General features: G+C 38.4%; 2 protein-coding genes across 7 annotated transcripts in view; both read left to right on the top strand.

Annotated features, from left to right (window-relative positions):
• Positions 1 to 12,779, top strand: part of FGF14 (fibroblast growth factor 14) — a 604,690-nt gene that overhangs the window by 75,455 nt on the left and 516,456 nt on the right. The window lies entirely within an intron of this gene.
• LOC112655980 (ATP synthase subunit d, mitochondrial-like) lies at positions 11,058 to 12,017 on the top strand. Its single transcript, XM_035704631.2, has one exon. It carries the CDS (start codon positions 11,358 to 11,360, stop codon positions 11,841 to 11,843), a length of 486 nt encoding a protein of 161 aa, XP_035560524.1. The 5' UTR covers positions 11,058 to 11,357; the 3' UTR covers positions 11,844 to 12,017.

The following is a 12,779-nucleotide window of genomic DNA, read 5'->3' as shown; positions in this document are numbered from 1 at the left end:
TAGCTTCTGATGGAGCACCGGGCTCCAGATTAGGCTGGGTATGGTGAGAGGAGGGAGGGAGTTTTGTCAAGAGTATGTAAGATTTGGGTTTCTGCTATTTCTGCAAGTGATGGTGTTGGAGGTTTGGTGAGAATCAGTTTTGCCTGGAGCACCAGGATATCTGGAATGCTCTTCTAACTCCTAGAACATGAGCAGTGTTAAGGTGTACTCTGAATTTATACTAGGTATTTATACTGAGGAGATCATTTGATCATCTGTGAAGATGCCCAGCTGTGGAACTGCAGATTTCTTCCATGTAGCAGTCTATGCTCACAAATGAAGACAATGAAAAAAAAAAAAAAAACCAAAAACAAATATATAACAAATGCCTGCAAGGATGACAGAAACCTATCATCTCTATGGGGCAGGGGGGTACAGAGGAGATAGGGACATGTTTAGATGTCTGTTTTCCTAGAAATAGGAAAGACAGAACATTCTATCTGGGGGACAAAATCACCTATTTTTGTCAGACCATTAACAGAATTTTACAGCTTGGGAAGCTATATAGTGCTAGTACAATGTTTATATATAGCACATGTTTAAAATACTTTTGATCAATAAATGAATAGATGAATAGATTACTAAAGCCCTTGTGAAGGGCTTCAGCCTTTAAGATTATTAACTTGAATTAATTGTAAACATTTCTTATTGATGTGAAAATTTGAGTACAGAATGAAACTTTTGAACTCCTTTGCTTTCAACTCCAGGAGGGGAAATGGAGGACAGGAGCCCATGTGTGCTCTGATTGGAGGCTCATGAAATGTCATTCTCTGTCTTTATTTTTCATCCATGGCAGTAAAGGGGCGTTCCTCCTGGGTCATAGATCCTTTGATCACATTCCGGTGGCTCTTCTAGATTTCTTTGCTGATCCTTCCAATTGCCTTTATGCTGCCTTTTGCTTATAATTTATTTTATTTTATTTTATTTTATTTTATTTTATTTTATTTTATTTTATTTTATTTTATTTGGAAATCAGCTCATTCTCTGTTCTCAGGATAAGTGTAGTTGTACTACCAGATACAAGAGATTTATAGAAGCGATTTTGCTACTTGGACATATTTATTTAACTTAAGAAAATCATTTGAGTTGGAGGCATCTCTTAGTAATTTAACGGATACTTTGCCCTGCACTGTAGATTGATAGAAGAGCTTCTATGAGATAACCATAATTACTGGTATTGATTTTTAAGTGCTTTTATATTCTTCTCTACCACTCCCTTCCCTACCCCTCTCCTCCTGAGTAGTATGAACCTTTGGATTCTAACAAGGCAGCCATGACTATGTGCATGATTTTGTGTTAACATCAATGTTACTGAAAGCAAAGAAATAATTAATCAATCAATTAATTAATTAATTAAATCTGGTCCTTAATTTGGAGGACCAGAAAGCCGCTCCCTGGTTGGTATGTAATTGCCTGGCATTCTTCAACTTTATTTTGATGAAGACTCCTTGAAATGTGAGCATAGATGCTGGGAGGCTAATTATCTATTTAACTTCCTTTAGCTGGAGCTTTCAGGTTTTGCCATGTTTATCCTATACTAGGTTGAGCTATTATTATGGTTTAACAGAAACTTCTCTTGAAGTTTCCACCTGCCATGGAGGAATAATCAGGATTATTATCCTGACTTTTTTGTTCCATTCTTATTCTACTGATGTGTAGTTTATCTGTTTTAGTCTTTACAAACCTTTTTCAGTCACAATTTCTAGGACCCAGGGATATTCACGTCCTTTGTCTTTTTTGTTCTTCTCCTTTTAACTTAGAATGTAGGATTTATGTAGCATTATGTAGAAGTTTAAAATGCTTTATAATCACTTTGGGCTGTTTCCTTGTGTGCCTGCTCATCCTGTCATCCAAGCCTGTTTCATAACCAACGTCATGATAGATGAATACTTTTTCCTCCTGTTGTTGATGAGGAGATGGTGCTAGATATGCTACTCACCATCTATTGACTAATCATTAACTTGTCCCCAGAAAATAACTTACAAGGCTAAAGAAATCATAGGAAGAGGGTCAATATTCTTCTTTAGGTTTTGATTCATTCGCAGTGAACTTAGACTACAGAGTAATTCCCTCCTAAGTTTGGCCTGATTATACTGATAGGGTTTTGTTGTTGACTTTTTTTTTTTTTTTTTTTTTTTTTTTTTTTTTGGCATTTTGAAGTTTGTGGCTCTAGCATATTAGATGATGTTAAAAAATATTTGGTTGCCCTATTCCAGTGAAGTTTCTTTTCTTTGGTCATTTGCATTTGATATGTTTATTATTTTTTCTGAAATTTTGGGCTTATTCTTTACATTTTGCATTTGTTATTCGAGATTATACTCTAAAACTTGAATTAAACAATACTCTCTGTGAGTGTGATTCATTCCGCATTTCAGTCTCATCAATAATAGTGACTATAGGTTTCCTTTTTTCTTGAGAATGCCTGAACAGAAGCACAAGGACTGTTTTTTTGTTTTGTTTTGTTTTAGCTTTCAAGCATCACTGTGGCTGTTGGAGCAAGTATGAAAAAAAATTGGCATTTTATATTTATTGAATATTTTTTGTTTGTTCATACTAGGCGCTGTTTATCTACACTCTGGGTACACCAATGAAATGATGGATAAAACCAAAAATATCTGTGCTTCATTGAGCTTTATTCAATTTGGGGCAGGCTTTTGTGGGGAGGGAAATAGGCAACGTGTAAAACAAACATGGTAGGATCTAGTATGATAGAGGATGGCAGTGTTATGAAACATGTAAAGCAGCATAGTGGGATTAGGAGTGCTGGAGTGAGGGTAAAGTTGCAAATTTTAAATTTCACATAGCATGGTCAGGGTAGGTCTTCCCAAGAAGGTGAGGGCATCAACCAGGATGGGATCTGGAAAATAAAGGTCCAGGCGGAGGGAATAGCCTGAGAGTGTCTCACTGCATATTCAGGTAACAAGTAACCAGGGCTGCCAGGGTGGCTTAAGGACCAGACAGAAGAGAGGGTGATGGAAACAGGATCAGTAACAAAGTGCTCATCAAAGCAAAGCATCCATCTGTGAATGGCCTACAGCAGTATTGTGCAGACTGTCAATACCATGTCTTGTCAACAAGAGAGAAAAATAATTTTATTGTAATGTTTTTCTTAGAAAGTGTATATATATTGTGCTTCTTTCCTTTGGTGTACTTTATTCTTTGTTTCTGTAGGTGATACTTGAGAGCTGTTTGTGGAAATCTGGCCCCATTTCCTTTTTTCAGGTTCTTTCCATTTTCTTTGAACATTATCTCTTTGATGTACTTTGATTTCAAAGATATTTTCCTGTTTTTTATTTTTTAATTTATGACTCTGCTGGGTGTATGTGTGTTTATGATATTGAATTGGAAATGAGGAAAGTTTTTAAAAAATTCACCTTTAACATTTCTAAAATTATCAACAGAAATAACAAATTATAATAATTATAAATATCAACTTAGAAATTGATAAATATCGACTAATGGTTACCAGACAATGTGGTAGAGTAAAAAGATGGTGGATTTTAATGAGCTGTTACTGAAATGTCTTAATACTTGTGATGTGCTTAGAACACACAATTTCTCACATAAAAGTGTAGTATCTGTCTTTTATAGAGAAAAAAAAAAAAAAAGAACTGGAATGGGCAAGCACTCCACCTCGTTTAGCTTGTTTTCTCGCATGTAAAGCTGGGTTAATAACCATGACATCTAGTTGTTTTCCAGACTGGAGATCATGTGTGTGAGTGTCTTGCATGGTGTCTGGTGCCCAGGAAAATAATAACCCAATTAACTGACTTTTATCAAGGGCCTACTCTGTCCCAACCAATGTGCTAAATAAAAACTTTGCATCCATGGTCTACTCGCATCCTCACAAGGCCCACTGGCACAAAAGCTCCTTGAGAGAAGAAATAGTATGGTTCACTTGTGTACACTCAGTATGGAGGATGGAGCTCAGTGCATATTAGTCACTGCATACGTATCTGTTGAATGAGTGAAAAGAAATGCCCATCCCACAGCTAAAGAGACTGATGTTTGGTGAGATTATAGAAATGATCTGTAAATGACCCAAGGGGACACGCTGGGTAAATGATAGAGCCTGATTTTGAACTTGGACAGACCACCCCAGAACCCAAGTTTCTGATTGTGACGCCAGTAGGCTCCCATAAGTGGGCCGACAGAGACAGGGTTCTCTCCCTCCATTCTCTTAGGTGCACAGCTCCTCCTGGCCACCTTTATCTTAGGGAGATATGGCATTGGTCACAGTGAATTTAGTAGCTATTATTATTGTCCTTGGATGTAAAAATATTATCGCATCTCTCTTTGGCGCATAGCATCAGCCAGGAATAAATATGGCAATGCCTCTGGACATGTGCATGTGTTTGTGTACAACAGCGTGTGTGTGCACGCACGCGCACACACACACACACACATACGGGCTATGCACTGGGATCCTTTGAGAGTCCTATGCTATAGAACTCTCTTAAGGTTCTGTTGAGTGGTAGTTTGAAGGCCCAGTGAAGTAATCACTGACCTGCACTAAATCTGTTTCCTTTATTTGCATGTAACAAATGAGAGAGCCACAAATTAATGTCAGAACCCAAATTTGAATCCTCCATAAGTAAGACATTTTATTGCTACTAGGAGGTTAATTTTATTCCAGTCTTTTTTTTTTCTTAATGATTGATAGGATATTGGTTATTGTAGGTCACATATCTTTTTCCATGCTCAAAGTTTAAAAAACCAGATGTCTGGTAAGACGTTACTGCTCATATACCCATAAAGGAGCTGATAAAATTTTTTAAAAGAAAAAAATTCTTGGTAAATTTAATCTAGATTTACTGTACAGATAATGTGATATCAGCTTGACTCTAAGACAAAGTGTTTGTCCTTACCAATGTCATATGAGTACCTTATGAATGTTAAACCAGCTTTTCATGTATTTTTTGTTAGATAATTTATATGAAAATTATGAAGCGCTCTTTAACTGTACTCAGCTGACTTCTTGAATAATAAAGACAGGAAACAAAATAAAAAGAAACAGGTTAATGAAGTATAGAAAACATGGTTTTATAACCCCTTTGTAACTATATGTGATCCTGCTTTCATTTGAAGACTCAGAATTCCAGGTATTCTTAGAGAAATATGTGACTAATGCAACTTGAAATGTCTCAGGCTGACGTGTAGCAATTTTTCTCAGTAGTTCTTATATCCTGGAACATGTCAAATACTGACGCAGTGTTAATAATAATTCATAAATTGACATTGCAGCAACTTTTAAACCTTACACTTGGGCAAAATAAATAGAAAAAAAATCATTGGAGTCAATGCTAACCAAATTTATGTTATGGACAGAAACCACAAGGGTCCTATTTCACATTTATGCTGTTTGCCAGTTTATGAAATGCTGGCATAAGGATCAGTTTGTGAGAGGAGAAAGGACCAAAGAGGTCAAAGTAGAACACTTTCCTAGCTTTTATTTTGTTTTGTTTTTAATATTACCTATTGAGGTTTTCTGTTTGCTTGGTTATTTGTTTGTTTGAGGATAAATTGGGAAGAGTTACAGTTCAGACAGAGAGAATGGATGTATATTTATTTCTTTATTAGTTGTATGTGGGGTTAGAACACATGTTACAATGTCTGTTTTAGGAATGATTCATACACACTTTGCTATGAAACAACAAATGCATTAATCTTCTGAAACTCTGAAAGTTCCATGTAGGCTTCTGTTTTACATTATTTTTGCAAAGTTAATCATGATAACTGCACCTGAGGGAAATCATGTAGGGGGCAGGGAAGGAGGTATTAAATCAAACCTTTATTTATAAATAAAAGTAGACTTAAAATGTTAGGCAGAGTTTTGGATAATTTTTTAGATTAGATGCATCTCAAGGGTTCAGTCATAGGCACTGAAGTATTCTATCTTCACAAATGCCCATGACTCACCACCATTAAAATCATGGCAGGTATGGGATCCCCAAAGCCACAGGGATACATTATATATTGGCATTGTGACAGAAAGGCCTAATAGGTCTTTCCCATTTGTAATAAATGTGTTCCTGTACTCCATGCTGGGTATATTTTATTGATTTCCTCCATTACCATAGTGATGCCTCAGTCTTGGTGGTAAAGCATGTTTTAAGCAATTACACCTTAAAGTTGCTAAATTGTGAGTATCTAGCCACTGAGTTAACTGCTTAAGGAGTTCATGGCATAGTCTGTGCATCTTGGCATGACATTTATAAAGCCATATGTAGGTGTGTTTAGAAAAGTAATGCTGAAGCTCTTCCTAGAAGGCATGTCTTCAGCCCATTAGCTATTCATCCCAGAGAATGCTGGAAGAGAGGGTGGTTGGTGAGGCACCCTGTGTTCCAGTGTCCAAGTGCTTCTCTTGGATCCTGATGTTCCTGGGCTCAATCTTGCCTGAGTCAGACCGCTCTGGCTTGGATCTGCCTTAGGAAATTTGGTCTGTTCCCGGTACCATTTGGGTTGAAAAAATGTTTAGAAATCTCAAGTCACTTTGACAATTAAAATGTGAGGCAAGGAGGGGGTATATAAATTAATCAGAACCAATTAATAAGGATGAGCCATGATTTTTTATTCATTACAGAATTACCAACTACTGGATTATTCCTGGTTATGTATCAGATGTGGAATTTCATTTTGTATTTAGTATGCCTGTCCCAAATTTAGAAAACATATTGAGGCCTGATAAAAATTAGTGAAATGTGAACACATTTTGGCAGTAGTCTAAATGTTCAGTTACCTTTACCTGTAATAATCTCATATGCACATGCACATGCTTTAAAAATATATTGAGTCTAATAACAAAAAATTATAAAAAATTTTCCATTAACTTCAAGATTTACCAGTAAATGAAAATGTGTGCTTATGATGACCCTGGGAGGTATTAAACTTCAAGTGCATTAAAAATCATATGCTGTTATAGTTGCATTGTTAAATACATTTTTGTTTGCATTAGGATTCCTTGAAAATTGGTCTTTGTTACACAGTAACTCCAAGTTAACTAAAATACCTTACCATCTCATTTATCCATACTATGGAAATTAAAACAGTTCACTTGACTTTCTAGCAGTCAGCAGGAATCTGCTTTCTCTGATTAATACTGAATCAAAGAATATGAGAGCTATAGATGTCAATTCAATCATCTGATTGAAGAAAAATGTGTTTCATAGCACTGGAGGGGTTTTCCCAAGGTCATCCAGCTGTTTGCCATCAAGGAGAGATTGCACTCTGCCTTCCTAACTTGTAAATTGGTGCCTTTCTTCTACAGTGTGTCAAGCAGAAATAAAAAAGTTTAACTTTTGAGTGGCCTGAAGTTCTATGTGTTAGAACTATATTAACCACCCAGTTTATGAATTGAGCCCATAATCGATAAAATACAATTGTTCCACTGGGAGTCTCTTTTATGAGGGTTGGCTAAAAATCTGGTAGAAGGAGCTAAGGCAATAGAAAAGGAGTCTCACCTATGGGGTTCGTAATAAACATACACCATGGCTTCATTAAATCTTGCATTGCTGTTTTCCAGATTTTAGCACCATTTAAGGAGGTGTGGTTACATAGTTATGCGCCATATAGATGAGTAGCTAAATGCTGGTCAGCGTTTCTCCTTGTGCTCCCTGGCTTGTCCTCATAGACACCCTTTCAGAGAGCATATGCTTAGAGTAGGGGTACTTCCTTGACTCCAGACTCTTATAGTAGCCCTCCACGCCCCACCCATGGTTTCACTGATGTAAGGTCAATTGCTATCAGGAAGCAGATGATCCCCCTGTAGCCTAATGCTACATCATAATGTCTACATCATTCCCCCCACTTCATCTCATGATGGAGTCACTTTATCATCTCACATCATCACAAGAAGAATGAGTACAGTACAATGAGATATCTTGAGAGAGACCACATTCATATAACCTTTATTATAGTATATTGTTATAATTGTATAACAATGTTATTGTTTATAACAATTATTGTTATATTGTGTATTACAGGATATTGTCCTATTTTATTATTAGTTGTTAATCTCTCAGTGTGACTACTCTATAAATTTATCATAGGTACGTATGTATAGGGAAAACAGTATATATAGGGTTCAGTGCTGCCTGCAGTTTCAGGCATCCTCTGAGGGCCTGAGAGTCTTGCAATGTATCCCCTGCAGGAAAGGGGAGGGCCTGTTTTGTGAATGAACAAACCTGATCCCTCTCCTCTCTGGTTGCATGAGAGAATGAATCTCAAAAAAAAAAAAAAAAAAAAGGGAAGGAGCACGAAAGATATAAAACATTGAGGAGAAAAGAAGCTTGGCCTATTCACCATTTTCTCTAGAATAACTCCAGTCCCATAGCAAACACTCAGGACAAAACTAGATGCCTGACCCCACTCAATGCAGCACCCATTGGACGCTGGGGATGTGTCCACAGGGTCAGGAAGGGTCAATCCTGTCTCCATTTGGAGGAATGCAAAGTCTTCTGAGACTTTTACTACATGATTCTTATTTTTGCTGACCTGTAAGACTCATGAGTGTCATTTTATTTTTTGTAGTTTATTAACATGCTTTCACACAGTCTCTTTCATTTCACATCCATAGTTCAGGTAGTGGAAATCATTCTTCCCTCTTTTCATTAGTGGCAGGACTGGGACTCAACTTAGGACTCCTAATTAACTCACAAACTGCTATCCTTTGCCATATACCCTCCAGTTGCTTTGGGAGGAGACACACACACACACACACACACACACACAGACATATGCATACATTTGGAATATGGAAACCATACAGGTGTGCATCTGTTCACAGATACACTTTGGTAGGTACTCTCAGAAAAATCACCAACAATATGACTTGGAAACTTGGAAACTATAGCACAATGGCAGTTTGGGGATATCAGCAAAGTGGTTTTCATCAATCTCTCTCTCTGTTCATACACACACACACATGCAGTGCTTAGCATATATATATCTATATATCAATCACTATTTTTAGCTGTTGTCCTCCAAAAAATGTGAAATGGCCATCAGCATAATCCTGCAGAGCTAATTGTTTCAGAGTTGATGGAAGGACACAGGGCAACCTGTCATTTGACTTGAGTGCATGGGAAGCTCTCTTAGATCCAGAAGGACTTTCCTGACATTGTTTGCACTTACGAAGCAATCACACACAGTCGCAGCTGTTTGGCTGGTAGCAGTGAGAGCAAAGTTACCTCCTTTCGCTTCCTTATAGGGAGCATGGGTCAGTCCTCACTGCAGAGATGCCTCGCTGTGTGATATTCACACATGTGCTGGGGCTGGGCTGGGTGAGTCCCAGAGGGACTGTGTGATATCACCAGGGCAGGAGCGTGGACACTCCCAGGATCACATTCCCAGGTTTTCTCCTTAGCATCCAGAGTCAGAGTGGTCTTGAGTGAGGTGAGCACCTGAGCAGAGGAGGAGGCACGCTTCTCAGTCCAGCAATGCAATTCCCAACCCTTGCCAGCTATGATTAGACATGTAATTGTGCATCTAAATTTAGTCTACCATTTGCATATGTAATTAATTATAATATAGTTAGTTCTCTCTGGTCTTCTTTTCCTATAAATCAAATTACTCAGAGACTCTTATATGACACTAAAATCGTCTTTATAAGTACATATGACATTTTGAAGGATAAGATTAACTACTATTTATAGCACTGGAGCTTCAAATTCAGAGCCTTCTGCTGTGATCAGACAGCTAGGAGTGCCTCCAGCTTTCAGGAAACAGTCTTAGAAACTTTCTCACAGCAGTAGCTTCTCTCTTCAGTAGGCTTCAGTGTTCAGTAGTGATCACGAAAACCACATCATCCCAAATTCAGATACTTCTTCATCACCCCAAACCAGATGAATAACCTTGCTTGGCAAGAGGTATGCATTCATGTGCAAATTTATTTAGCATGTATTGGATACCAACCCACTCTGTGCCAGGCCGTGTCTCATGTAATCCACAGGTAGTAATAAATATCATCCAAGTGTTATGAGTTGGAGTGTATCCCCCTCAAATTCATATGTTGATATCCAAACCCCCAGTACCTCAGAATATGACCATATATGGAAGGGTCATTGCAGATGTAATTAGTTAAGACGAGGTCATATTGGAGTTGGGTGATTCCTCAATCCAAAATGACTGGTGTCCTTACGCAAAGGAGACATTTGGGCACAGAGACACACAGGGAGGATGCCATGTGAAGATGAAGGCAGAGATTGAGTTGATGCTTATACAAGCCAAGGAACACCAGAGATTGCTAGCAAACCACCAGGAGCTGGGAAAGAGGCATGAAACAGATTCTCTCTCATAAGCCACAGAAGGAACCAATCCTGCTAATACCTTGACCTTGGCCTTCTGGCCTCCAGAACTGCGAGACAATACATTTCTGGTGGTTAAATTCTCCGGGTTACAGTACTTTGTTAGGACCGCCCTAGTGGACTAGTACAGCTGGGTGCCTCATTTGAGTTGGGTAAGACACATTGATGGTTCAGGATTTACACTCAAAACCCCCTGGTGCTGGCAGCTCATACAGAGCCCCCTCTGTGGTTGGAGTCCAAACGGAATTCTGGCTTCTAGCAGTTTAGATCTTCCCCACCTATGTGCCTTGAATGGCCTATAGGAGTGCAGAGATATTTGTCCTTTCAGTCCTCAAGGTACCGGGAGGGACATAGAGTTGCTGGAGCCCCTTTCCTCTTCCATTTACTGAGAATGTCAAATACTATAATCAATTTTTATGTGATGCATGATAGTAAAAGAATGGAGAAACACTAGTCTAAGAAACCAAAAAAAAAACAAAATCAAGGATGTTTGGGGTCAGTTTTGATTTTAAAGGATTCAGAGTGAAAGGCAGGGTCAAGTTATAGCATTAGACTTTCTCTTTGCAGGGATTTGCAATCTTGCAAATAATTGTAGGAGGCTAGATTGGGCAGAGGAGGGCTTATCTGAGTTGCGGGAAGACACTTAGAAGGATTTATTGGAAGGCCCTGGCAGGAACTAAGTAAGCAAGGGTCCTTGGTCAAACTGTAATTCAGAGGCTGGCTGCTGCCCAGGCAGAGCATGGAAGTGGAACTAGAAATCTGTTGCTGAGCCGAGGCTGTTCAGACAAGTCAAGGCATACAGTAGAAGTCCTGTGTGAGGGAATGCTCCTTCCTCAGTAGACGATGAGGGGCAGGTCCTGCCCGGGAAGGAAGCCATCTACAACTCTCCTGCTTCCGCTCCTTGTCCGAGTCACCCAAGCATGTTGAGAATTTACTCCCACATTTTGGGGAGTTTGTAGAAAAAGTAAACAAGGTTTAAAAATCACATTTCAGGGGTCGGTGAAGGATCTCAAGATGGCTGGGCGAAAACTTGCTCTAAAAACCATTGACTGGGTAGCTTTCGGGGAGATCATACCCCAAAACCAGAAGGCCATTGCCAACTCCCTGAAATCCTGGAATGAGATGCTTACCTCCAGGTTGGCTACTCTACCTGAGAAACCACCTGCTATCGACTGGGCTTACTACAAGGCCAATGTGGCAAAGGCTGGCTTGGTAGATGACTTTGAGAAGAAGTTTAATGCCCTGAAGGTTCCTGTGCTAGAGGATAAATACAATGTCCAGGTGGATGCTGAGGAAAAAGAAGATGTGAAAAGCTGTGCTGAGTTTTTGTCTCTGTCAAAGGCCAGGGTTGAAGAATATGAAAAAGAGCTGGAGAAGATGAAGAACATAATTCCATTTGATCAGATGACCACTGAGGACCTGAATGAAGTCTTCCCAGAAACCAAATTAGACAAGAAGAAGTATCCCTATTGGCCTCACAAGCCAATCGATAATTTATAAACTTGAGTTGAGGAGAAAGCCCTGGTCCACATAAACGTTGGACATTAAAAATAATGATATGATGAAAAAGTCACATCTCAAAGCTATAGAGAAAGTAAGAATTCATCCATATTTAGGAAAAATGAATTGTCTATGACTAGAGGCAGGTACACTGGCAATCAGCAAGCTGCTCTCTCTATATCATGTGTCTGAAAAGTAAGTGATTGCATGAATTGAATTAATGAATTTAAATGACCCACAAAAACAGTGAAAAGCAGCCTTAAACCTAAAGAAGTAGAATGCTATGGGCTCACTTTGTGTAGGTGAGCTGCCTTTTGCATCTCTTCCATTCTGGAAGAAGTTAGTGTATAAAACTGGTGATCATAATGATTACTTTGACAGAAGGCTACATTATTTTTACTATAACTTTTCAGTATCTCAGAGGTTTTACAATCAGCCTTAGAGAAAATTAGTTCACATGATGTGATGAGCACTGGGTGTTAAACTGTATGTTGGCAAATTGAATTTAAATTAAAAAAGAAAAAAATTTGTTAAAATTCCAAAAAAAATTCTGATTTGTCAAGAGGTCTGCTTGAGATATCTAAGCAAAAGGTATATATAAAATATTATAAATGTTGACACCCTGTTTTTTACCCATGACACACACACACAGACACACAAACACAAGAGGACTTCTGACAATCTGTAAATATATTTTAAATTTTTCTAAATGTTTCTCAAAGTTTTAACACGTTTAATTTCACAGTGAACTTGCATGATGCCTGGCATCCATACGTGTGAGAATTCTCTTTTGTAATTTCCATCCTTGATGTGGTTATAGCCTCCTCTCCTGTCTGCACTCAAGGAAGCCTACTGGAATGCAAGTGGCACTAATGATATTGGAGAGCTAATTTTGAATCTACCATAACTTTTCACAAATACATTTTTTTTGGTAAA

Source organism: Canis lupus, chromosome 22 (assembly GCF_003254725.2).
Source record: "Canis lupus dingo isolate Sandy chromosome 22, ASM325472v2, whole genome shotgun sequence".
Lineage (NCBI taxonomy): Eukaryota > Metazoa > Chordata > Mammalia > Carnivora > Canidae > Canis > Canis lupus.
Note: the sequence above shows the minus strand (reverse complement) of the source record. Positions and strands in the feature narration are given on the sequence as shown.

Coding starts and splice junctions, on each gene's coding strand:
- LOC112655980 (XM_035704631.2), top strand. CDS start 11,358: ATGGCTGGGCGAAAACTTGCTCTAAAAACCATTGACTGGGTAGCTTTC.